At 42.0% G+C, this 25479-nt stretch overlaps 1 protein-coding gene and 1 pseudogene across 1 annotated transcript in view; one reads left to right on the top strand and one right to left on the bottom strand.

Annotated features, from left to right (window-relative positions):
- MROH8 (maestro heat like repeat family member 8) overlaps positions 1-24390 on the top strand; it is a 64556-nt gene extending 40166 nt beyond the window's left edge. The window contains exons 12-23 of the mRNA XM_027770193.1: positions 1797-1932; positions 2807-2997; positions 5061-5198; positions 5488-5602; positions 6903-7043; positions 8920-9084; positions 10031-10186; positions 13934-14056; positions 17643-17742; positions 18369-18434; positions 20152-20323; positions 23927-24390. Coding sequence (XP_027625994.1) covers positions 1797-1932; positions 2807-2997; positions 5061-5198; positions 5488-5602; positions 6903-7043; positions 8920-9084; positions 10031-10186; positions 13934-14056; positions 17643-17742; positions 18369-18434; positions 20152-20300 — 1480 coding nt within the window. The 3' untranslated portion in view covers positions 20301-20323; positions 23927-24390. The remainder of the gene's footprint in view (positions 1-1796; positions 1933-2806; positions 2998-5060; positions 5199-5487; positions 5603-6902; positions 7044-8919; positions 9085-10030; positions 10187-13933; positions 14057-17642; positions 17743-18368; positions 18435-20151; positions 20324-23926) is intronic.
- On the bottom strand, positions 14423-15287 carry LOC106734439 (60S ribosomal protein L7a pseudogene; annotated as a pseudogene).
- Positions 24391-25479: the final 1089 nt, after the last annotated feature.

The raw sequence follows: 25479 nt of genomic DNA, 5'->3' as shown, positions 1-25479 counted from the left end.
TTGCTGGTGGGCGCACACTCCCTATAGCAAAAATCCTCTCAAAAAAAAAAACAAAAGAAAAGAAAAGAAATGTTCTGAAACTGGACCATGGTGATTGTTGCACAACTTTGGAAATGTACTAAAAGTCAGTGAATTATATACTTAAAACAAGTGCGGATGGTGAAAGCTGCTTTAAAAAGTGGTCAGAAGGCTAGCCCTGTAGCACAAGTTAAGTCCCATGCATTGGGAGCTGGATCCCACATAGCCAACTACAGTTCAAATCCTGCCCCAGAATCCTGAAAAAATGTGCCAGATGCATGTCCGTGCATGCTCAAAATCCTGACGGGAAAAAGAAATGGAGGAAAGAAGGATCGCAGCATGACCAAGCCCCATTGGGGAGAGTCTTCTCTCTCTCTCTCTGGCAAGTGAACATGCCTTCTTAAAAAGAAAAGTGGTCAGAGGCCCAGCTGCAGTGGCACACTGGTAAAGATGCTGCTGTTTTGCATGTTGAGGTCATGCGTAGGCCCAAGTTAAATTCTTGCCTATAAAAGCCAATGTCATGATATGACCTGTGGTCCCAGCCATTTGGTATTAGAAAGAATGGAGAGCCATTAAAAAACTTTGAGTTAAAGGCCTAATACCAGCAGCATCAGGTATACATTTCTTAGAAGAGCCAGACATACTCTCTCCTTCCAGAGGGAATAAATACTGGGTTGTCAGAAAAATCATGACATGTTTTTCTGTGCAAGAATGCATCCTGACTTTTCTGACAACCTAATGGACACAGAGGAATGACAGTAGCACATTGAAGATTGAGGCAGCCTCTATAAAGAAGAGATTTTCCAGGGCCAGCAGTTGGCATAGTGGTTAAGGGTGCTGGGCTCCTATGTGGCCAACTATAGTTTGAATCCCGGACCTGGTGGCTTTCTCACTCTCTTGCTCTCTCACTGTCTCGCTCTGTCCCTCTCTGGTCAAATTAAGAAAATTTAAAAAGTAAACAAATAAAGTTAAATAAAATAATTCTCTTTTTAAAGAAAAAGAAGATATGTTTCAAGTATTTTGAGAATGCTCACAAAAGACGTGGTTAAGAAGCAGCAAAGGCTTCACAGAAGAGATGATTTCAGAACTTGACAGATTTTGACAGACAGAGAAGAGTTTTAGAAAGGGCCTTTCAGGGGAACCAGCAGTTAGCGTAATGGCTATGTCGCTGGACTCCCATGTGGTCGACCGTGGTTCACGTCCCGGACCTGGTGGCTTAAAACTCAACGCCGGGCGCGTGTGCGTGCGTGCCCAAGATCCCAAGAGGATAATGGAGGAGAAAGGATTGTGGCGTGACCATCCCCCCTGGGGGGTGGTTTCTCGCTTCCTGTCTCTATGTCTCTCTCTGTCTGTCTGGCGAGCGCACGCGCCCTATAGCAAAAACCTCTCCAAAAATAAAAATAAAAAAATAATAATAAAATAAAATAAGAAAGGGCCTTTCCGTTTAAGAAAATGACAAGTCCGTGGTTTGTTTGGTAAAGGTGAATGACCTGGGGTGGCTAGAGCACAGAGTGTGTGCAAAAAAAGTGTTAAGCACTGGAAAGTTGTTAAGAATGGCCTGCAAGTCTATGCTGAGGCACTGGGAACTTGAACTGATAACACTTTGGGAGTTACTATGATGAAAGCAGATGTTGGTAAGTCTTTTGATACCCTGAAGAACAGAGCAGAGAGGAAACCCTTTTACAGATTGGATTCCAAAAACATTCCAGGAAAGTTGTGGTGCTAGTAGACCTGGAAAAGCTGTTCTCCTGATGCCTCTTCATGTTTGGGGTTTCTAGGCATCTGGCTGAATTGTGGAGAACCTTGGAGGTTGAGCTGCCCAGTATGACCTGGATTCTCTGGAGGCTCCTGAGGAAGCTGCAGAAATGCCATAACGTGCCCCCACAGGAGAAGATGGTCTATGTGGCTGTCGCTGTAAGCCACTGAGCTCTGCCCCTCTAACTCACCCACCAGGCTCCCTTTTAGGATGACCAGCCCCACACCCAATCTTTCTTTGGTCCCTCTCTTGAGTTTTCTTGTTATCCATTTATGTGTCCCTCCATCTGCATCTCTACCAAGGGACTGACATAGAAGGAGCTGGGGAGAGTGAAGGAATCAATATGGTTTAATATGTCATCAGCATTCTTTCTCCCATCCTTTAAAAAATATTAATTGGGACTAGTACATGGCATAATGGGTACGTTGTTGGACTCCCACATGGCCGATTATGGTTTGAGTCCTGGACTCGGTAACCTGAAACTCATGCTGAGTGCATGTTCATGCATGCCCAAAATCTCAAGAGGAGAATTGAGAAGGGATTATGGCATGGCCATACCCTCTGGGGGATGATTTCTCACTTTCTGTCTCTCTTTCCTTCTCTGTCTCTCCAGCAAGTGTACATGTGCTATAGCAAAAATCTCTCTCTCAAAATAAATAAATAAATATATATATACATATAAAATATAGATCATATATATCAAACATATATATGTGTGTGTATATATCTTATATATATCTATAACTATGATAGTTTATATATATATATATATATAAAAGGAATATAAACTTGTGGGAAAACACTTTCAAATATACAAAGTGTATAAAATAGAAATCATGGCTTCCCTTGAGGAGGGTGGTTAAACTTTTTCTGTAAAAGACCATATGGTAAATTACTTAGGCTTTACAGGTTCCTCTTCTGCCTATGGGATAGGATGTCAAAAAGCACGTTCTGGCTGAAACAGAAGCACAGCCAAAGTGAGGATGAAAGTTAATAGGTGCTCATTTCTGCTCTGTATCTTTTCTACCGCAGGCCACAGATGCCCTGTATGAGGTGTTCATGGGAAACAGGCTCCGGGCAGCTACATTCCGACTGTTTCCTCAGCTTCTCATGACACTGCTTGTCCAGATACATCACAGCATTGGCCTCACCATGTCTGATGTCACCATCCCCAGTGGCCTGTACACAGAGCAGGCAATGTCTTCAGAAATCACCCCTTTACGGTACTACCCATTAGAATTTCATTGACTTTAACTCTCTTTTTTTTTAAAGTTTTTAAAATTATTTCCCTTTTTTTAAAAAAAAATTTGACCAACAAGAGAAAAAAGAGAGAGAGAGAGAAAGTGAGAAAACAAGCTTCCAGGTCCACAACTCAAACCAATGATCTAGCATGTGGGAGTCCAGCACTTCAACCAGCACGTGGCCCCAATTATCACCTATTAAGCACTGAAAACTATAGGGTACATAAAGTTTACAAGATGTGGTCCCAACAGTAGGGGAGCTGAGAGCCTGTGACCCTTACAAGATATCAAGATACATGGCCGATGTGGTTCAAGTCCTGCACCTGTCAGCTTGCTTTTTCAATTTCTCTCTCTTGTGTCTCTCTCTGGTGAGTGCACATTCCCTACAGCAAATTGATAATAATAATAATTTAAATAAATAAGTCATTTTAAGAGGTTTTTGCCCTAAGGTGCATACACTTGTCAGAGAGAAAGAGTGAGAGAGAGAGACAGAGATAGTGAGAGGGAAAGTGAGAAATCACCCCCCTCAGAGGAGATGACCACACTGCAATCCCTTCTCCTCCATTCTCCTTCAGAGGTCTTGGGCATGTACACAAACCTTCCTGATATGAGTTTCAAGCCACCAGGTCTGGAATTCGAACTGCAATTGGCCATATAGGAATCCAGTGATATAACTATTACGCCATCTGTTGGCACCAAATAAATAATTCTTTAAAAAAAAAAAAAAAAAGATACCAAGATGAGAGCCCCAGGAATCAATCCGGGCTTTCATTGGTTGTTTTTGGTTTTATTGGTACCAAAGTCATTGTGGATATCTGGGTCCAGATGTCCTGTAAAATAATGAGTGACATTATGCCAGCCATTTCCTAATAAACCAAATAGAGGCAGGTGAGCAAAACGACCTTGAACCCAGTTCTAAAACTATACTGATTCCCAGTGGAAAGATTCTTCATTTCTGCCTTATTACATGGAGAGATATTTTTTGTTCCTCGGGGTTTCAGTAGAAAGTTCCTAGTATAGTTGTGACACTCGGATTTCTTTCAGAAGAAGCATTGTAATGTGGAATATTTAAGATCAGACTGGGTCAGTAGACATGAGTTCTAGTTCTCATTCATCCATTTAACTAGCTGTGTACCCTGGAGAAATCTGTTGTTCTATGCTTCAGTTTCCTTATTTGTTTTTTTGTTCGTTTGCTTTTGTTCCTTATTTATTTATTTATTTTTGGTAGAGGTTTTTGCCTTAGGGCACATGTGCTTGCCCAAAGAGAAAAACAGACAGTAAGAGGGAAAATGAGAAATCACCCACCAAGGGGATGACCACGCCACAGTCTCTTCTCCTTTCTCCTCCTAGGATCTTGGACATGCACGAATACATGCCCAGCATGAGTTTCAAGCCACTGGGTCCAAGGCTCAAACTGCAGTCAGCCATGTGGGAGTCCAGCGAAGTAACTGCTATGCCATTTGCTGACCCCTCAATTTCCTTACTTGCAAATGAGGTTAGGCAAGATGAGCTCTAAGGACTTTCAGTTTAACTCTCTGATACTGCATCCAGGATAGCAGTTCAATAAATAGCTTTGTTGTTGTTGTTTGCTTTTTAAAGACTTATTTTTAACTTTATTTTATTTATTTTAATTTGACCGGGTTTGAGAGAGAGTGAGAGGGAGAAAGCAAGCCACCAGGTCCAGGACTTGAGCCACAGTTGGCCATAAGTTCAGCACCCTTAACCACCATGCCAATTGCTGGCCCCCTAATAAGTAGTTTTTAAAAGTAGTGTGTTGGGGGGGGGATTTTATAGGGTATAAAGTAAGTCTCTATAAAACTTTTTAAAGAAACAGTGAAGTTTAGCATCCCAGATCATTTATTTTATCATAGATTTCCTTCCAAACTCCCAGGGAAACAAAGTCTAATTTGATTTCTTTATACTGAGAATTCCTGTGAAGGATCTTCCAAATTATTAGAGCATTAAGAGTCTTGGGAACCAGCAGTTAGCGTAATGGCTATGTTGCTGGACTCCCACGTGGTCCATCCATACTGTTGTTTGTTTAGCTTTGCCATGCAGGCCACAAAGACTCTCCTGCTCAGAACATTGTGCTGGCAGGAATTCAACATCATGGAAAAGAATAAAGGATGGAATCTTCTGGAAGAAAAAGATAGCCATCTTCAGGGAGTATTTCTCCTTGCCAGGTAAGGCTTCTTTGTCATGCATACACCCACTTGCTCTAAATCAGTATTGTTTCAAGTATTTTCTTTCCTTTTAGTTATCCCAGCAACTAAAGTTGGATAACCTTCTAACAAGTAGGGGGAGGGAGGAGATAACCATAATGCCAGGCAAACTTTTCAGCGATCCTGACCCTGCCATTCCCTTCTGTATACTGAAATCAAGCAATAATGTCCAAGGGCCCCCAGACCTGAAAATATACCCTCTGGATGAGAGCATTCCTGAGAATTGTTCTGTTTGTGTTCTGTTTTGCAGTGCATTGCTGGAGAGAAACCAACTCCTTGCACATAAGGTCATGTACTTGTTAGTCCCTCTGCTTAATCGAGGGAATGATAAACATAAGCTCACATGTGCAGGCTTTTTTGTGGAGGTAAGATTAATTCTTTTAGAAACTGAATTCAGAAAACCTATAAAGCAGCAGTACCTGTTTTCATAGACTATATCCAACTTAGTGGCAGGCTGGGATCCATTTCAGGTGTGGAACAGAAATATTTTTCAGTTCATACCTATTAAAATATTTCTTTCAAGACCAGCAGATGGTATAATGGTTACATCGCTGGACTCCCACGTAGCCAACCATGGTTTGAGTCCTGGACCCAGCAGCTTAAAACTCAGGCCAGGTGCATGTATGTACATGCCCACAATTCTGAGGAGAGAATGAAGGAGAAAGGGATTGTGGCATGGCCATCCCCGCTGGGGGGTGACATCTCGCTTTCTGTCTCTCTGTCTTTCCAGTAAGCACACATGCCCTATAGCAAAAATCTCCCTTTAAAAAGAACAAAGAAGGGGGAACCAGCAGTTAGCATAATGGCTATGTCGCTGGACTCCCATGTAGTCGACTGCGGTTCGCATCCCGGACCCGGTGGCTTAAAACTCATGCCGGGCGCGTGTGCGTGTGTGCCCAAGATCCCAAGAGGAGAATGGAGGAGAAGGGATTGCGGTGTGACCATCCCCCCTGGGGGGTGATTTCTCGCTTTCTGTCTCTCTGTCTTTCCAGTAAGCACACATGCCCTATAGCAACAATCTCCCTTTAAAAAGAGCAAAGAAGGGGGAACCAGCAGTTAGCGTAATGGCTATGTTGCTGGACTCCCACGTAGTCGACCGTGGTTCGCGTCCCGGACCCGGTGGCTTAAAACTCATGCCGGGCGCGTGTGCGTGTGTGCCCAAGATCCCAAGAGGAGAATGGAGGAGAAGGGATTGTGGCATGGCCATCCCCTCTGGGGGGTGATTTCTCGCTTTCTGTCTCTCTTTCTCTCTCTGTCTGACTGGCGAGTGCATGCGCCCTATAGCAAAAACCTCTCCAAAAAAAAAAAAAAAAAAAAGAACAAAGAACAAACCAAAAATATATTTTTTTCAACACATTCATTATTCAGTATGCTTTGTGTACCAACAATGGCATAACAATCACCCTGTACCATATGTGCTTTATATTAGAAATTTCACAGGAAAATAAAAGGGAACTTCAAACAGCTCATGGGAAAATAGAATTAAAGTATGGGCTTATTTTGGTGCAAAATTATTTTTGGAATTCATGTAGTTTTCATAATACACATTTTCTATGAACTTTTTGGAGACACTTCATATATATTTTGGGGTCGGTGGGAAGGTAGCTTGTCTCATGAAAAAGGGTTTGAAGGTCATTTCTTTGGCTGATTTCTGGGCTCTTCTAGCTTCTCCAGAGTCCAGTGGCTAGGAGACTGCCCAGCATATACTCTACTGACCGCTTGAAAGACTGGCTGCATCATGAAGATCATCTCTTTAGAATTCTGGCTCTGAGGGGGCTGTGCAATCTTACCAGACACCAGGACATGGTAGGAGGGGCCCCCAACACTGATTCTTTTTTTTTTTTTTTTGAGAGAGAGAGAGAGAGAGATTTTTGCTATAGTGCACGTGTACTCACCATAAATACAGAGAGACAGAGAGAGAGAAGGCAGAAATCACCTCCAAGGGGGATAGCCACACCACCATCTTTTCTCCTCCATTCTCCTCTTGAGATTTTGGGCATGCATGCACACACACCCAGTGGGAGTTTCAAGCCTCCGGGTCCAGGATTCAAACTACAGTTTGTCGTGTGGGAGTCCAGCAACATAACCATTATGCTGCCTTCTGTCCCCAGACCACTGATTCTTAAAGACATAAATAGGATATCCCAAAGAGACCCAAGAGACTGATAAGAGCTGAGGAGAAAAAGTAGGTAGCCCAGAGCAGGAGTGGGTGAAAGAAGGTCTTTTTCACTGCACATCTTTTTGTACCATGCGTATTTTATGTCTAGAAACATGCAAGTCCTGACTAAAAAATTAGTGAAATTTAAATCAATAAATATGCAGTCCAAGTCACAGGTAGCAAAATATTTAAAACGTAAAAATTGTGTGGGCGGTACACATGTTATTATCACAACCTGGACAACATTTAGGTGTCCCTCTATGTCTTATACCATGTTGTCTTAAGGAGTAAATTGGATAGGCTATAATTGATCTGCTGCCAGGATGCTTATTGCCAAAGGCAAGGATTACTGGCATTCATTTCATGTTAGAAGAGACCTTATTTTTTATAGGCTGAGCTAGAACACAGGGCTTCCATTGGAGACAAGTAACCCTGAGACTTCAATTACTTGAGTTCTATTTACTTAGATATATATATGTATCTGAAGCAAAAGTGACAAATGTTAATTCTGGTTAATTAGATACATAAATATTTGCTGCTTTATTCTTTTTTTTATAAAGAGAGATTTTTGCAATAGAGCGCATATGCTCACTCGAGAGACAGAAAGTAAGAAATCACCCCCTGAGGGGATGGCCACACCACAGTCCCTTCTCCTCCATTCTCTCAGGATTTTGAGCGTGCATGCACATGCACCCAGCGTGAGTTTCAAGCCACCAGGTCTGGGACCCAAACCACAGTCGACTTCATGGGAGTCCAGGGACATAACCATTACACTACTTGCTGGTCCCGCTTTATTCTTGATTTTTTATTTCTTCATGATAGAAAGCATGTGTTTGTATGCATGTGCTTCCAAGAGAAAAGAGACAGACAGAGAGAGAGAGAGAGAGAAGCACCCTTGCTAGGGTCTTACCATATCACAATCCCCTTTCCCCAGCCCTCAGCTCCTCAGAACCTTGGGTGCTTGTGTGTGTCCCAGCATGCTTTCAGGCTGACCCAGCAGTCAGAACCATGGCTGGCCATGTGGCTTCCAACACTGTAGTCCACACTAATGACTGCACCACCAATGTTGGGCCTCTTCTTACTTTTTCACAGGTGTGTTTTAAGCCATGAGTTTCAGAAGAGCAGAATCCCAATTCATAATGGGAAGACACTTATAGGTCCTTGGTCAATTTCTGCTTGAATTTCTGAGGGAACTTTGAACCTCTGTTTGTATACCTTCCCTGTTAGAGAACTCCCTGTGACCTGAGCTAACTGTTCCACTTTCTCTTATTTTAAAAGCTCTTTCTTACAGTAATCCCAAGTCCTTATCTCTTGACCTTCTGTCCTGTGAGGCAACTCACAGCAGATCCACCCCATCCTTTACATATCAGGCCTGCCAATATTGATAGAGGGCAATCATGGACTAGCCAGCACTGCCAACAGTTCAAAAGCACTGGGTACTGAGTAAAGGTAGGGAGCCCTTCTTTTGATACCAGAAGATGTGCTATCAGGAGAGGTAGTGACACTCTCCCTTTGGATACACAGAGGGAAGCTATCCAGAGCTTGTTGCCATCCATCTTAGACATCTTAGGTGAAACCGATGAGAGGATTGTTTTGTTGGCCATCCAGATACTCCTGCAACTGGTCAGGACAATGGATTTCACTACCCTGGCTGCCATGACGAGGATCCTACTCTCCTTGTTTGGTGATGTAAGACCATGAGAGAGGAGGGTTTTTCCTAGGGGAGGGGTGGTAACTGGCATACTACTAGTAGAAGTTAGCATAGTATTAAGTACACTCTATTTTATATAGTATGTTTAATTTTAAAATCCCTAGTAGAAGTTAGCATAGTATTAAGTACACTTTATATAGTATGTTTAATTTTCAGATCTCCTCTCTTCAGACCCTCCCAGGTAGCCCTTGATGCTGGTAGGGCTGATGTTACTGTTATGTTTCAGATTTAAAACAAAACAAAAAAAACAGACATAGAAAATTCACAAGGTACTACCCTGCCTCTTGGGAGGAGAGAGGACTGCATATAGGAGAAAACATTGTCTTTCCTTTCAAGAAATAATCAGGACCTGTCAAGATGGTGGATTATACTGTGTCCCTGTCCCAAATCCCAAATATTTTTCAAAAAAGCATATATGGGTCATAATTTACCAGCATCCTGGGGGAGTAAATTATGCCAAGGCCAGGATTTTAAATTTTGGCAAAACAACTTGTATGAGTAGATACCAGTATGAGGCACAAGTTCAGATAACTACAGGGGAGCTGTGCCTACTTCTCATTTATAGAGAGAGAACAAGAAACAAGGTTTTTTTCTTTTTTAAAAAAATAATTATTTTTATTTAACTTTATTTATTTTTTCTAATTTGACCGAAGACAGAGTGAGAGAGAGAGGGAAAGTGAGAAAGCAAGCCATCAGGTCTGGGACTCAAACCATGGTCAACCATGTGGGAGTCCAGCACCCTTAACCACCATGCCACCTGCCAGCCCCAACAAGCAAGTCTTAATTGCCTCCATGTATATTTGATTTCTTGACCTGAGGCTAAATAATCTCATGCTGATACTGGCCTGTCAACCCACCCAGAGTTCTTAGAGGCAAACACAAACACTTCAGTGAGTTCCTTCCTTTTGGATTCTCCCTTCATAGGTGAGACCTGATGTTCATCATTTCTCCATGACACTCTTTGGAGCCTCCATAAAGTCTGTGAAATACACAGATAAGAAGAATATAGAGAGCCAAGTCCTGGAGAGCCTGGTCCCACTACTTCTGTATTCTCAGGACGACAATGAGGCAGTAGCTGAGGTAATGCCTACTGTCACCTTTCAGCCCTGAATAACTTCAAATCCAGAGCCAACTCTGCCAGTTAGTGTTCATATTTTTGAGTCAGAAACTTTATAGTACCACCCTTAGTCCCCATTTCCTCTAGCACATATCTTTCAGTTATTTAACCTAAATAAATTTTGTGAAAAATCTTAGTACTTATTTCCATCCTTCATTGGTATGATCTAAGTATTATCTCTTTTTGTATCCCCAACCCAGTTCAGCCTAACACAGAGCCCTAAGTACAGTACTCAATTCAACAAACTATTTTCATTGATGACAATGATAATATCTTCTTTCACTTCAAGAACCGCTTTGTGGCCTTGAGACCATAAGAGCTGGGCTGTGGCTAAGTCCGAAATAGTAACTTCTTTGACTATCTGGAGAAGTCTTTCCCTGTCTTTGAACTCCCAAAGGTTTCTGTTTTTCTTTCCTCTTTATAAAAATTTGCTGTAGGGCAAGTGTTCTTGCAGTAGAAAGACAGAGAGAGAGAGCACTCGGGGAGGGGATGATGACCATGCTGCAGTCCCTTCTCCATTGCCCTCCTGGGGTTTGGGGGCATGTACCCAGTGTGTTTTTCAAGCTTCCTATACTTGAACTGTGCAGTCAGCCATGTGAAATCCAGGCACCTTAACCAATTTCCCAAGGGTTTCTGCCCTAAGAGTTGTAATTCTCTACTTAAGATAGAAATTTCCCATCTTTACTACAGCACTGTACCCCAGAAGCCTGTTCAATCCAAGGGAGGTACATTTAAACCACGAGGACTGTGGAAGAATACTGGAACTCTCACCTCACTCTGCTCCTCTTTAAAGAATGAAAGCTCAAGGCTGCAGATTCAGAAACAGAATTTAAGATTAAAATGGGCCCTGGTGCCTTGTTATGGGGAAAGATTTATGACTTTAAAATCAGACATGAACTGTTTCCCAACCAGGTGATGAAAAGTATACCCTGTAGAGATTTCAGGGATTTGGAGGTGTCAATACCACACCCCACCATGCCAGCCCTTGCCAAACAGACAAGGCCTAGAGCAGCTATGGCTCTGGGTTTATTTTCCTTCAAACCTTGAATAACCTCTAGCCTCCTTCAAGGCTCCTCAGAGAGAAGCCTAAGCAGAGGGGAGGAGGGTCTCACATAAAACAGGTTAGGAATCACTGGCACAGAGAACTTAATAAACACCCATATATCTAACACCCACTCTAAGAAATGAAATAGGAATCAATCATTTACCTATCCCCAGTTGAATTCCTCCAAGAACTATCATCGTGAATTTTGTTTTCATCACTCTTATGGCAATATTTTTTTCAGCTTTTAAAGCTTATATATGTCATATAATTCTATAAATCTTTCAGCATCTTTCTTTTTTGTTCATTCTTGAGATTTATCCATGTATTTTCTCTATTGTATAAAATTCCATCATACAAATAACCTACAACTTATGCCATTCTCCTATTTCTGGACATTTTGATCATTTTTCATTATTACGACATTACAACAAACATGCTTGTACACATTTCCTTGTGTACATGTATGATAGTTTCTTGAATGTATAAACCCAGAGGAGAGAGATCTAGGAATCTTTTTCTACTTTTTAGTTGCCAATAGATGCATTTACTTTCTGGAGAGAAATAGAGATACATAGAGTAAGGGAGAAAGCACCACCCCTCCATGGGGTTTGGTCACACCACAATCCCTTTTCCATTTCTTCATCCTTTTGGGATTTTGGTTGGTCATGTGGGATCTGGCTCCCTTAACCAGTAAGCTATGGAGTCAGGTCAAACACTTATTTTTCCTTTTTAAATTACAAGAGGGGGCATGCACTCACCAAAGAGAGAAAGCACCCCCCCCCAATGGGCAGGTCATGCCACAATAATTTGTCCTTCATTTCTATATCCTTTCCGTATTTGTGACATGCACACACATGCCCAGTGTGTTTCTCAAGCTGCTGGGGACAGCATTTGAACTACAGTTGGCCATGTGGGATCTGGCTGCCTATGCACAGCACTTAACTGTCACACTACAAGGGCAGCCTAAGAAATTTTTTAACTTTACCAGATATTTACAAATTGCTAAAAAAAAGTAGCTGAGCTAATTTGTATTTCCATCAGTCCCCACAGGAATTGTGTCTGTGTGTGTGTGTGTGTGTGTGTGTGTGTGTGTGAAATGCATGAAATATTTTTTAAACTTTTATTTATCTATATTTTTTCCATTTAGATTGTAAAGAAACTTTACCAAGCATTACAATTTTTAATGCTTTTATGCTCTCCAGTTCTTCAGTCTCTACTATAGAGTGCAGACAGTTGGTATATGTTAAGTGGAGACAGACAGTGTCTCTCTTTCATAGCCTGACTTGCTTCACTCAGCAACAAATCTTCCATTTTCCTCCACTTTCTAACAAATTCCAGGGCCTTTTTTTTTTTTTTAATAGCTGAATAGTGTTCCATGGAGTATATGTGCCACAATTATTTTTCAGTCCATTCATCTGTTTGTGGACATTTGGGTTGGTTCCATGTCTTAACAATTGTGAATAATGCTGCAGTGAAATAGTTGTGCAAGTGGTTTTCTGACTGAGCATTCTCCTGTCCTCTGGGTAAATATCCAAGAGTAGAATTGCTGGATTATATGGTAGTTCTAGTTGAAGGTCTTTGAGGAACCTCCATATAGTTCTCCACAGTGACTGGACCAATTTACATTCCCACCAACCATGTAGGAGTGTTTCCCTTTCACCACATCCCCTCTAGCACTTATCATTATTTGTTTTTTTAATCTTCACCATTCTGACTGGGGTTAGGTGGTATCTCATTGTGGTTTTGATCTGCATCTCCCTTATGATGAGGGAAGATGAGCATTTTTTCATATGCTTTTTGGCTGTTTGGATATCTTCCTTAGAGAGTTGATTATTTAGCTCATTTCCCCATCTTTTAATTGGGTTAATCATTTTCTTTTGGGTAAGCTACTTGAGTTCCCCATGCATTCTGGTTATCAGTCCTTTATCTGAGGCACAGTTAACAAAAATTCTCTCCCATTCCGAGGGTTGTCAATTCACATTAATTACAGTGTCCTTTGCTGTGCAGAAACTTCTTAATCTGATGTAATCCCACCTGTTTGTTTCGGAGATTATTGCCTGTGCATTGGGGGTCTTCCCAAAGGAATTTTTATGGCCCAATGACTTAGTGGAGATGAAATAAAACATTGGCTCGGAGACTCATCAGAGGAGTTGTTTGGTTTATGGAGAGCAGTGAACCAGCTAAGAGGCCCATTTGCTAAATTTCGGTTCAGTATCTGCATTAGAAAGGGATCATACACTTTAGAATTCCTTCCAATGCAGAGATGCCACAAGAAGTCAGGAGTTACACTTAGCTCTGTGAAGAGTAACAGAAATATGACTCAGGAACAGCAAGTGGAGCTAGGAGCCCAGTCTCTAGAGCATTGGGTAGTGGAATTCCAGCCCAGATCTCTGGTCTGGGTACTTCATTTTTGCCAGACACCAGTGGTTCCTACATCCTCCCCAGAACCCTGAACAGGTTGATGGATCCCCTTATGGGACATTTGGAGAAGTTAGAGGAGATGGGTATGATTATAGCTCTTTTCTATCCCTCTCCTCACTTCAACCATGGTAATTCTGAGTTTATCAGCTTTTCATATTGGACTCTAGTGTCAATTTTTTTAAAGAAAGTTTACCTCTGCTAAAAAATGTTTGAAAATGCTGATCTGTGATCATCTTTTTCACAGGAGAGCAGACGAGTCCTAGCTATATGTGCCCAGTTCCTGAAGTGGAAGCTGCCACAAGAAGTGTACTGCAAAGACTCCTGGTACACCAAGCCTGTTGAAGCTGGAGCAATCTGCAAATTCTTTGTATGTGAGCAAGAATGCCTTTGTTTACTGTGTAACATGCTGAATTACTTTTTTTTTTTTTTTACAACACGAATCCATTTTTATTCATTTATTTTTCATTATTTTCAATCCTTGAGGGGTATAGCATCACATGGATTCTGTTTCCAATAGCCTTAGCAGGAAGTTTGCTTCAGAATTTGGCCCACAGTTTCCATGGGTATGGGTACCTTTCTCTAGATTACTCTGGTTTTATTTGGTTTGCCACCAGGGGTCACTGTGTCATTTTTTGCTTTGTACATATAAGCACACCTCTTGCCCAAACAGAACTCCATTTTATCTCGTGCATAAACACCTTACATTTTTTTTTTTAGAAGGAGAGCACTGTTTTATTACTTGTATGTACAGAAAACTCAACAGCATACACTTAACCCAGTTTGGTGGCGAGCTCTTTAGCCTTTGCCTTTTTCAGCTTTGCAATGCAAGCCACAGATTTCAGGCCCAGGACGTTGCCTCCCCAGTGGCTGCAGATCTCATTCATATCTGTCATTGTAATTGGTCCTGATGGCTTCCACCAGCTTAGCCAAGGCACTGATGGCTTCCACCAGCTTAGCCAGGGCACCCTTGTCCTCTGCGTTAACCTGTGTGAAGGTGACAGTGGTACAGGTTTTCCTGTGGACCAGGTGTCCCAACCTGACCTTCCCCTTGATAATGCAGTAGGGAACCTCCATCTTCTGACACAGGGCAGGCAGGAAGGCAACCAGCTCGATGGGGTCCACATTGTGTGCGATCACCACCAGCTGAGCCTTCTTGTTCTCCACCAAGGTGGTGACAGTGTTCATCCCTGCCCGGAGGACTGGCGGCCTCTTAGTGGGAACATCCCCTTTGTCGGTGGCCTTCCTCTCAGCCTGGGCCAGCAGCCGCTGCTGCTTCTCCTGCTTTGTCTCTGGCCTATACTTGTGGGCCCGCTTGAGCAGCTGAGTAGCTGTCTGGCGGTGCAGGGCCTGGGTGAACTGGTTAATGGCAAGAGGCACTTTCAGCCACTTGTAGAGGATGGCCCTGTGACGCTATAGCCAAGCCATTTGACAAAGTGGGTAAGGTCCCTTCTGGGCTGGATGTTCTGTCCTATGCCAAAATTCTTAGACCTTTTCTCAAACAGGGGATTGACCACCTTCTTAGCCTCCTGCTTCTTCATGACAGCAGGGGCCAGAGCCACCTTCTTCCCTTTGGCCTTCTTTCCCTTTGGCATCTTGGGCTACTGGAGGAGAGAACAACACCTCACATTATAAGAAGAGCTGTGTGCTCCCTTTGGTTCCTGAGACCCTGCTGATAGCCAGCAAAAATGGCCTTGGACCACAGTCTTCCAGGTATAGTTGTTTTAGAAGTCCTGTTCCCAGCAGGCACAGTGAAGCCCACCTCGATTATTTCCATATTTTTTTTCTGACCTTGTTTTTGATGAAGAAACATGTCATACAGGAAACATTTCCCATCCCTTTTCCCATCAGCAGTTGATAACTATGAACTGTTTTGTCCTGCAGATCTGTTTTTTTATAATTCCCTCTTCGTTGAGGTACAAATTCCCTTTTTTTTTTTTTTGAGAGAGAGATTTTTGCCCATAGTGTGTATGTGATTGCCAGAGAGACAGAAAGCAAGAAATCATCCCCTTGGGGAATGGCCACACCACAATCCCTTCTCCTCCATTCTCCTCTCAGAATTTTTGGGCATGCACGCGCACATGCCCAACATGAGTTTCAAGCCACCAGATCCAGGACTCGAACTTCAGTTGACCAGATGGGAGTCCAGTGCATTAACCACTGTGTCACTTTCTAGCTCCACAAATTCACTTTCTGTTACCATTGTTCCTCACAAAAAAGACTGATATGTTCTTGGGAACCCCACTATCTGGATTAGAGGCTACAAGGTCAATCTAACAGCACTTGCTCAAAAAATTCTTGTGGGCTGAATTAAAATGGGGTTATGTGGGCCAGCAGGTTTCATAGCAGTTAAGGCATTGGATCCCATATGACCAACTTCCCAGTTCGAGTCCCAAACCTGTGGCTTGAAAAACACCCTGGGAACATGTGCATATGTGCCCAAAATGTGAAAGGAGAATGGAGAAAGGATTGCAGCTTGGCCTTCCCTCTCTTCGTGGGGCAGAGGTGATTTCTCACTTTCCCTCTGTCTCTGTCTCTCTCCAGCAAGTGCATGCACCCTATGGCAAAAATCTAAAAAAAAAAGAAAGAAAATATGTATTGCCTTTAAAACTATCTCTAATCCTTTCCTCGGCTATGATAGATCGTTTTACTTCCTATCAGAGTATACTCGGAGCACCAACAAGGGTTGCTATGCTATGTTGCCATGCAGCATGATGGCAGCATATACACTGGCTCTGCCTTGACAGAGGGTACTGTGGCTAATCTCAGGGGCAGGCTTGAGCCAGGGCAGCCTCAAGGAGACCTATCCATAGTTTTCTAGAAACTGACCCTAGAGCCACCTGGATCCTACAATGAAAAGCCTATGGGACCAGCAGTTAGCGTAATGGCTATGTTGCTGAACTCCCATGTAGTCAACTGTGGTTCAAGTCCTGGACTCGGTGGCTTAAACTCACGCCGGGCACGTGTGCGTGCATGTCTAAGATCCCGAGAGGAGAATGGGGGAGAAGGGATTGCAGTGCAGCCATTCCCCCTGGGGCGATTTCTTGCTTTCTGTCTCTCTGTCTCTCTGCGGAGCGCACACGCCCTATAGCAAAAACCTCTAAGAAAAAAAGAAAAGCCTATGACAGTATCCTCAGGAATCTTCCATATGCATAACCTATTTAGGTCCCAGAGTGGGCTTCTTTGATCAGACTTGCCAGAGACAGAAAGCCCCACTGTGTTGCTATGTCAGGTTTTCATTTCCACTGAGAATTATCTCTCCGACCCTTAGCCAAACCTGTAGCTGATGCACTGTTAGCAGTATTTACAGCAGGGAACTTGGTGGTCTCAATGGCTAAGACTACAACTTGTTGCTAAATCATAAGTCTATAAGCACAAATTCCTATCCCTTCCATTCCTGAGGTACCTGTCCTCATGAGAGATCCACTGAGAGGCGCTTTCATTCACCCACTAAGCGTAACACATCCACGGTGTGACAGGTCATGGGAAAACCAAGGATTAAAACTTCCTGAAGGGAGCTAACTCAGAAGGGAGATAAAAGCTCCAAAAAAAAAATGTAGTAGAAACTCAAGGTAAAAAGTAATAAGTGCCAAGAGAGGAATGTCTGTTAAATGCTCAGAGCTGGCTTAGGTCAGGCAGGCTAGAAGTCAAGGAAGATCTCATAGGGAGATGGAGCTCAAGGTAGAGTTTAGAGAACAGAGAAGCCAAGACAGCTTTAGAAGCATTATGGACACAATATGTGACACAAGTGGGTGGAGCACGGGATTGTCAGAGGACTTATCTTTGCCTAGGGACTTGTTAATATGCATAATATTCATTGAGCAACTGTAATGGTTATTTCAAGTATTACTATAGTCTATATCTGATATAGTCCCTGACCTTGGTAACTATGGACAGGCTTATCAAAATAATGATTCAACTTTATTATCTGTGTTCTTACTATTTTCCCCATTTAGGGAAAAAGATGCAAGGGGAAAATTAACATCCTAGCCCAAACACTGATGTATACCAAGAATGCAAAACTTCCTATCAGAAGAGCAGCAGTCTTATTTATAGGTACAAATAAAATCCTTTCATGTCTACAGTCACTTTTATTCTGCACTTTCCCAAGTTGCGTTGTAGAGTGTTTCCATTCTTTACGAAGACAATTTTAAAAATACTTCTAGGAGTAGGGGGCTATATTACCTTTAGGGAACCACCAAGTTCTTGAATGTTCAATTTTTGGAATCTGCCTAACTATTAAAAGGCCAATTCTACCAGCTGCTCAGGTGTTTTTATTTATTTATTTATTTATTATCAACATAATCTTAGCTGCTCAGGTTTTTCAACCATAAAAACTTTCAGGTATTAGGACCAGCAGTTGGTATAATGGCATGTCGCTGGACTCCCATGTAGCCGACTGCAGTTCGAGTCCCGGACCTGGTGGCTTAAACTCACGCTGGGCGCGTGTGCATGTGTGCCCAAGATCCCAAGAGGAAAATGGAGGAGAAGGGATTGTGCCGTGGCCATCCCCCCCCCGCCCCCCAGGGAGTGATTTCTCGCTTTCTGTCTGTCTTTCTGGCGAGTGCACATGCCCTTATAGCAACAAAAAAACTCTCAAAAAAAAAAAAAAAAACTTTCAGGTATTAATTTCTAAGAGTGAAATCCAGATCACAGACTCACTGACTTTATCCTGTGTTTAGGGCTCTTATCAAAATACATGGATCACAGTGAACTCAGGATGAAGGGTACTGCCTGGATAAAGGCTGGTAAGTGACAGTATCCTTGCATTCGGGCTTTCGGAGGGTACTGAGGCAGTGACTATGGGCAGGCTCTGTAGCAGAGTCGAGACCTAGCATCCAGAAAGCCTGACTTTTGCAGCAATAAAGCTATTAATGACTTCAGCAAGATGACAGTCACATCCTAGTCTAATTCCCTTTTTAGGGAAGGTCATGATCCTATTTGTCTAGAAACCAGTTTTGATGAGTATCTCAGAGATAGTTCCTGAACTTTGTATGTTAGGAAATCAGACATTGCCTAGAAATACTACCATAGTAAATGATCATGCTGCCTCACAATTACCACAGAGAAGGCTGTAACACTATTTTCCTTTTTTAAAAAAGGAATTATTTATTTGGGGCCGGCAGGTGGCATGGTGGTTAAGGGCACTGGACTCCCACATGGTCAATCACGGTATAAGTCCCAGGCCTGGTGGCTTGCGTTCTCACTTCCCCGCTCCCCTCTCTCTCTCACTCTGTCCCTCTCTGATCAAAATAAATAAATAAAATAAGGGTTTTTTTAAAAGCATTATTTATTTAATTTTATTGATTATTATTTTTTAAAAATTTGCTATAGATTGGGGTTGGCAGGTGGCATGGTGGTTAAAGGCACTGGACTCCCACATAGCCAACAGCAGTTCAAGTCCTGGACCTGGTGATTTGCTTTCTTACTTAGAGAAAGGTCTCTAAGAAAAAAGACTAGAGGACCAGCAGTCAGCATAGTGGCTATGTCGCTGGACTCCCATGTAATCAACTGTGGCTTAAACTCACGCTGGCCACATGTGTGTGGTTGCCCAAGAAACCTAGAGGAGAATGGAGGAGAAGGGATTGCAGCGTGGCCATCCCCCCGGGGGGGTGATTTTTTGCTTTCTGTCTCTCTGGTGAGCGCGCACGCCCTATAGCAAAAACCTCTCAAAAAAAAAAAAAAAAAAAAAGGCTTGAAAGACATACACCCAAAATAACATGGTTCTTCCCAGGTGGGAGGCTTGTAGGTGACTAATTTTCTAGTATTTACAGGCACTATCTAAATTTTCTGCACAATAAACATTTCTTTCTTTTACAGTAAGAAAACATAATATTGGGAACCAGCAGTTAGCATAACGGCTATGTCGCTGGACTCCCACGTAGTCGACTGCGGTTCACGTCCCGGACCCGGTGGCTTAAAACTCACGCCGGGCGCGTGTGCGTGCGTGCCCAAGATCCCGAGAGGAGAATGGAGGAGAAGGGATTGCGGCGTGACCATCCCCCCTGGGGGTGATTTCTCGCTTTCTGTCTCTCTGTCTCTCTGTCTGTCTGGCGAGTGCACATGCCCTATAACGAAAAACCTCTAAAAAAAACACATAATATTTAAGAAGTTTTTTTAAAAATTAAAAGGGCATAACGATTTAAGAGTTATAACTTCAACCAACACAGATTCTTAGAGATTAACATTAGATATAGGTTAGAGGTCCAGACACTTTGACTTTAGGTGGACTGAAATGTGATTATTGCACAGAAGTGAAATATTTAGCAACTCAGAAACCAGTGTTTTTTGTAGACTGAAACTGGAATTAATCCACTGATGTACAATTTTTAGACAGAGACTCAGGAAAAGTAGGCCCCTTATTTTGGCTACATCAGGCACATTGACTGTTTGGTGTCTATAGCAGTGCTCATTTCCATAGATCTCAGGAATTTTCACCTCCGATCTGGTATTCTTGCCACTTAGATCTGCGAGGTCTGCTGCATGACCCTGAGCCTTCTCTGCGCATCATCGCCTCCCAGACTCTGTTCCGAATCCAGAAGGTAGAGACTGAGCCAGAACCTGAGCAGACAGTTTGCTGGCTAAGGAAGCTCATGGGCTGTCTCCATACCTAGAAATGCAAGGCAAACAACATCAGGTAAAAACTAATCCTCTTGGAAACCACAGATACAACTAATGACCCCCATTTTTCCCCCCTAAATCAAAGCAGTGCCATTCCGAAGCTACCTACATGCAATTAGTTACTTCCAATATGTTTTTTGCTGTCAAAACCTTTAAAGATGTAGAATATATAGGTGACAGCAGTTCTTGGTTTAAATTTGCAAAATGAGTGAAAAATCTACTGAGTTTTTAAGACAAGTAGAACATCCATGCAGTTCTATTCTTTTGCTTATTTCTTTCTTCCTTCGATCAGAGAAAGGGAGAGACAGGTACACCAAACAGGTCCTCATGTCATGATCTGTCCCCGGTTTAAGCCAGTCTGGATCATAGCCCTGTCATGCATACCCATCGTGCTCAGAGAGCTCCTAGGATACTAATCCAGGACCTATCCCAGGTGGGCCCAGTTGTGTTACCACTAAGCCACCTTTGGCTTCCATAAATTTCATTCTTTTCCTCTAAAGTTTGAATTTTTTTTTTTTTTTTTTTTTTGCCTTAGGACACTCACCAGAGAGAGCAATACAGAGAGGGTGACAGGGAAAGTGAGAAATCTCCCCCCAGGGTGGATGGCCATGCCACATTCTCCTCTCCTCCATTCCCTCACAGGATCTCAGGCACATATACACATGCCCTGCATGACTTTCAAGCCACCAGGTCCAGGACTTGAACCTTAGTCAGCCCTGTGGGAGTTGAGCAACATAACCACTATGCCATCTGCTGGTCCCATAAAGTTTGATTTTTAGTAACTAGGTCTAGAACTACAAAAGAAATTCTAAATAAATGTTAATGTTACAGTGTTAGTATTGATGATTCTTTTGTCAAAGCTCAGGCTACTAAATTGTCAATAATTTTAGGAATAACATTCCATTCTTAGAGTTGCATATTTAATTTTTTTTTCTTTTTTAGAGATTTTTGCTGTAGGGTATGTGTACTTGCTGGGGAGACAGACAGACAAAAAGCAAGAAATCACCCCCACCTCCAGTGGGGAATGGTCATGCCATAGTCCCTTCTCCATTCTCCTCTTAGGATTTTGGGCACGTATGTACACACACCTCGCATGAGTTTTAATCCACCAGGTTTGGGACTTGAGCTGTAGTTGACCATGTAGGAGTCCAATGTGTTGATCACTATGCCACCTGCTTGCCCCTTAGTGATGTGTTTTTATATTTCTTAATGGCCATTCTCCTTCCTTTTTCTGTCCCTTAAAAACTTTAAAGCAGGATGGCCCCACAGCACAGTGCTTAAGCCCTGTGTATAAGGAGCCAGATCCACATGACCAACCACAGTTAAAATCCCAGCCCTAGTAACTTGCAGAACCTGCTGGGCATGTGTGTGTAAGCTCAAAATACTTATGGGACAGGAAAATGGGTTACAGTGTGTACTTTGTCTCTCTCTCTCTCTCTCTCTTTCTCTTGGGTATGTGCACAAGTCTTCTAAGAATAAACAAAACTAAAAAACCTTTCAGTAAGACCCAGCCTGGTGGTATAGGTGGTAGGGTATTGCTGCCATGATCCTGGTTGGCTGGAAGGCTAGAGGAGGCATGATGATTATGGCATGGTAAGACTTGTCAAGAGCACCTTCCTCTCTCTCTCTCAAAATAATAAAGAAAAACTTCAAGCAAGACAAAATTTCTGAAGTGATATAATGCCAAATCTATTCTAATGTATTCAAGGTTTCTATTCATTACTTCCCCCCCTCCTTTTTTCCCCCATTTTGCTCAATGCCTCTTTTACAACTGTTGTCAGGTCTTCAGATTGCTCTAAGACAGAACTATTTGGTCATTGAAAACATGTTTTTTGCATAGAAAAATATGTCATGAATTTTCTGATGATTCAATAAATTTGAGTACCCACTGTCTGCTTGAGGCATGGATGGAGAAAAATTTCTTATAAAGCAGAAATTTTCCAGGAAAGAGATTAGTTGGTTTTGGGTAAATACTTTGATAAGCTGCATGTAGAAGGGTAGGAAACCCTTAAGAGTCATGCTAGACTATTTAGAAATAGTCACTATCCATCCAATTCCCGGGCTCTTGTTTGGTGGAGGAACACAAGCAGAGAACCACAGATGAACTTTCTGGGACAATGCAGAGACCTCTTGTTGCTAGTATGGGAAAAGATAAAGGAACTGGGGTAACTGGCAGATGAAGAACAGAACCATCCACTGCTGAATTGCATTAAGTTTTGTTGCAGTGAGCAATGTGAATCCTTATTCACTCTACCCCCCATCTTCTACCCCTTCCCACTGCCAAGACATCTTTTTTTTATTTTTAAGAATTATTTTAATAAAGAGGGAACCAGCAGTTAGCGTAATGGCTATGTTGCTGGACTCCCACGTAGTCGACCGCGGTTTGCGTCCCGGACCCAGTGGCTTAAAACTCATGACAGGCGAAAAAAAAAAAAAAAGAATTATTTTAATAATGATAATAACAATAAATAAAGTTAAATAAAATAATTCTTTAAAAAAAAAATAGGGGCCCACAAGTGGCATGGTGGTTAAAGGCGCTGGACTCTGGGAACCAGCAGTTAGCGTAATGGCTATGTCACTGGACTCCCACGTACGTAGTTGACCGCAGTTCGCGTCCTGGACCCGGTGGCTTAAAACTCATGCCGGTGCGTGTGTGTGCGTGCCCAAGATCCCGAGAGGAGAATGGAGAAGAGATTGGGGTGTGGCCATCCCCCCGGGGGGGTGATTTCTTGCTTTCTGTCTCTTTATCTCTGTCTGTCTGGCAAGCGCACGTGCCCTAAAGCGAAAACCTCTCCAAAAAAAAAAAAAAGGCGCTGGACTCCCACATGGCCGATCACGGTTCAAGTCTCGGACCTGGTGGTTTACTTTCTCACTTCCTCTCTGTCTCTCTCTGGTCAAACTGAAAAATAATAATGATAATAACAATAAACAAAGTTAAATAAAATAATTCTTTTAAAAACAAGAATTCTTTTATTCTACTTTTTATTATTTTGAAATTTTGACCAGAGAGAGATGTGAGAAAGAGAAAGTGAAAAAGCAAGCCATCAGCTCCGGAACTTGAACTGCAATGGCCATGTAGGGGTCCAGTGCCTTAACCACCATGCCAACTGCCAGCTCCCTGCCAAGACATCTTTAAAAGAAAATCTCTCCATAATTCATAATGAGTTGGATTTGAGTTATGTGACAGTGTGCCAAGTGTGACTTCAAGGGGATCACTACCCGAGAGAGGTCTTCCTATCTGGGAGTAGCATAAGTTGTGAGTGAAAACCCAGACCCCAGTTGCCTAATGCATTAAATCTTCACCCTTAAGAAGAGCCCCAAGAATACACCTTGAGGTTGGTCGCTAGATGCTAAACTTCGATGCAAAGAGCACATTTGAGTTACTTATATCTGTCATTGTTTTCTCCTTAGTGGTCATTACATGCAACCAATTCTACTCTCCACTTTTGAACTAATCAACTTTGTGGATTATCTAATAAATATGAATAGTGTTTACTGGGTATCTACAATGAGTCAGGAACTATAATTATATCATATTAAATAATTATATAATTAGCTATTATATAATTAACTCTTAAGCTTTGTAACCATTCCATGTATCATTATCTCCATTTTGCAGATGGGAAAGCTGTGGAACCAAACATGAAAATGATTTGTTCAAGTTCACACAACTAGTAAATAGTAAAGCCAGGATTCAAAACCAAGTAGTCAGGCTCCAAAGCCCACACCCTGACTGGTCTACTCTGCTCTTCTCCAGTCTGCTCTTTTGCTCTAATGTGAATAAATGTCGATCTACTCTACAGTTAACCTCAGTTGCTGAATTCATGGCCCCAAAGAAACTCATGTAATCAAACAAATACTGTAAAGTCATAGCGAGCCTCAAATAATTTATCGAATACAAAAGACGAAGACTTCTTAACTAAAAGATAGTATGCCTTCTTTTATTTTCAAAATAAGACAGAATAAACATTCTATACTGTAGAGAGTATAGTTAGAGCAAAAAGTGGTAGTTTTTCTTGAAAAAAAATTTTTTGCATCTTTAGTTTGATCTCATGAACTGTCCCAATCTCACAGAAAACAGACTTCTAATAGCTGAAATACACTTGTCTTTAAAGTTTTATATTTAAAAATAAGTGAATGAATGAATTCACTTTTTCAAATCCAAAAACTTAAGGAGTTCATGCTTTCAGAGGCTAGGTTTAAGATACACATAGCAGGTTGAATGAAAGCTTTCTTGTTGCTCATAGTTATGCTTAATAGACTCCTTCCTCCCAGGAGGATTGTTACTTTATGAATAATACCACCAACAAGAAGTAGCAAGCACAACAGTACATATTCAATTTTATTTATGATTTATTGTGTTAAAATTTAGAAAGAGAAGCATCTATTGAGAGAGAGAAGACTGCTCTTTATTGAACTACTTCAGCAGTTAGCAAGGGCTGAAGAAGTTCTTAATAGTGATTACATTAGCAAGTCTGTTTCCAAATAGCCCCATTATGTTTACATAAAGCTCTCCTGAGAGATAGCTTTGTATTTATAGAATTTTAAACTGTACAAAACAAAAATTCCTGGACATTTAATTTTATTATGACATATTGAAATAAAAATTCAATATAAAATATAAGTTTGGGTTTATTTTCATCATACACTATTAGAATGTACTGTTCATTATCTATTACTGAACCATTTTTTTTTAATGGGGAAGGCAGTTTATTTATTTATTTTTAATTATTTATTTATTCACTCATTTATTTTTTAATTTGACCAGAGAGAGACACAGAGAGAGAGAGAGAGGGAAAGTGAGAAAACAAGCCATCAGGTGCAGGACTCGAACCATGGTCAGCCATGTGGGAGTGTCCAGTGCCTTAACCACCATACCACCTGCTGGCCCCTCTATTACTGAACCATTTGTATTTATTATTTTAGATGCTCACTTTTTTTTTCACTTTGAGCCCTGGTTTTCTCCTTTATACTGAGATACTATTTTGTAAGAAATTCTTCTGAGGGGGCTAGCAGTTGGTAAGGAGGTTAAGGCAGCTGGATCCCACATGGCTGTCTGCATAGCTTGTCCTGGACCCTGAGGTTTGAAAAATGCTCTGGGGACCAACAGGTGGCATGGTGGTTAAGGTGCTGGACACTCCCACATGGCTGACCACAGTTCAACTCCTGGAC

The sequence above is a fragment of the Tupaia chinensis genome, unplaced genomic scaffold (genome assembly GCF_000334495.1).
Source record: "Tupaia chinensis unplaced genomic scaffold, TupChi_1.0 Scaffold000115_1, whole genome shotgun sequence".
Lineage (NCBI taxonomy): Eukaryota > Metazoa > Chordata > Mammalia > Scandentia > Tupaiidae > Tupaia > Tupaia belangeri.
Note: the sequence above shows the minus strand (reverse complement) of the source record. Positions and strands in the feature narration are given on the sequence as shown.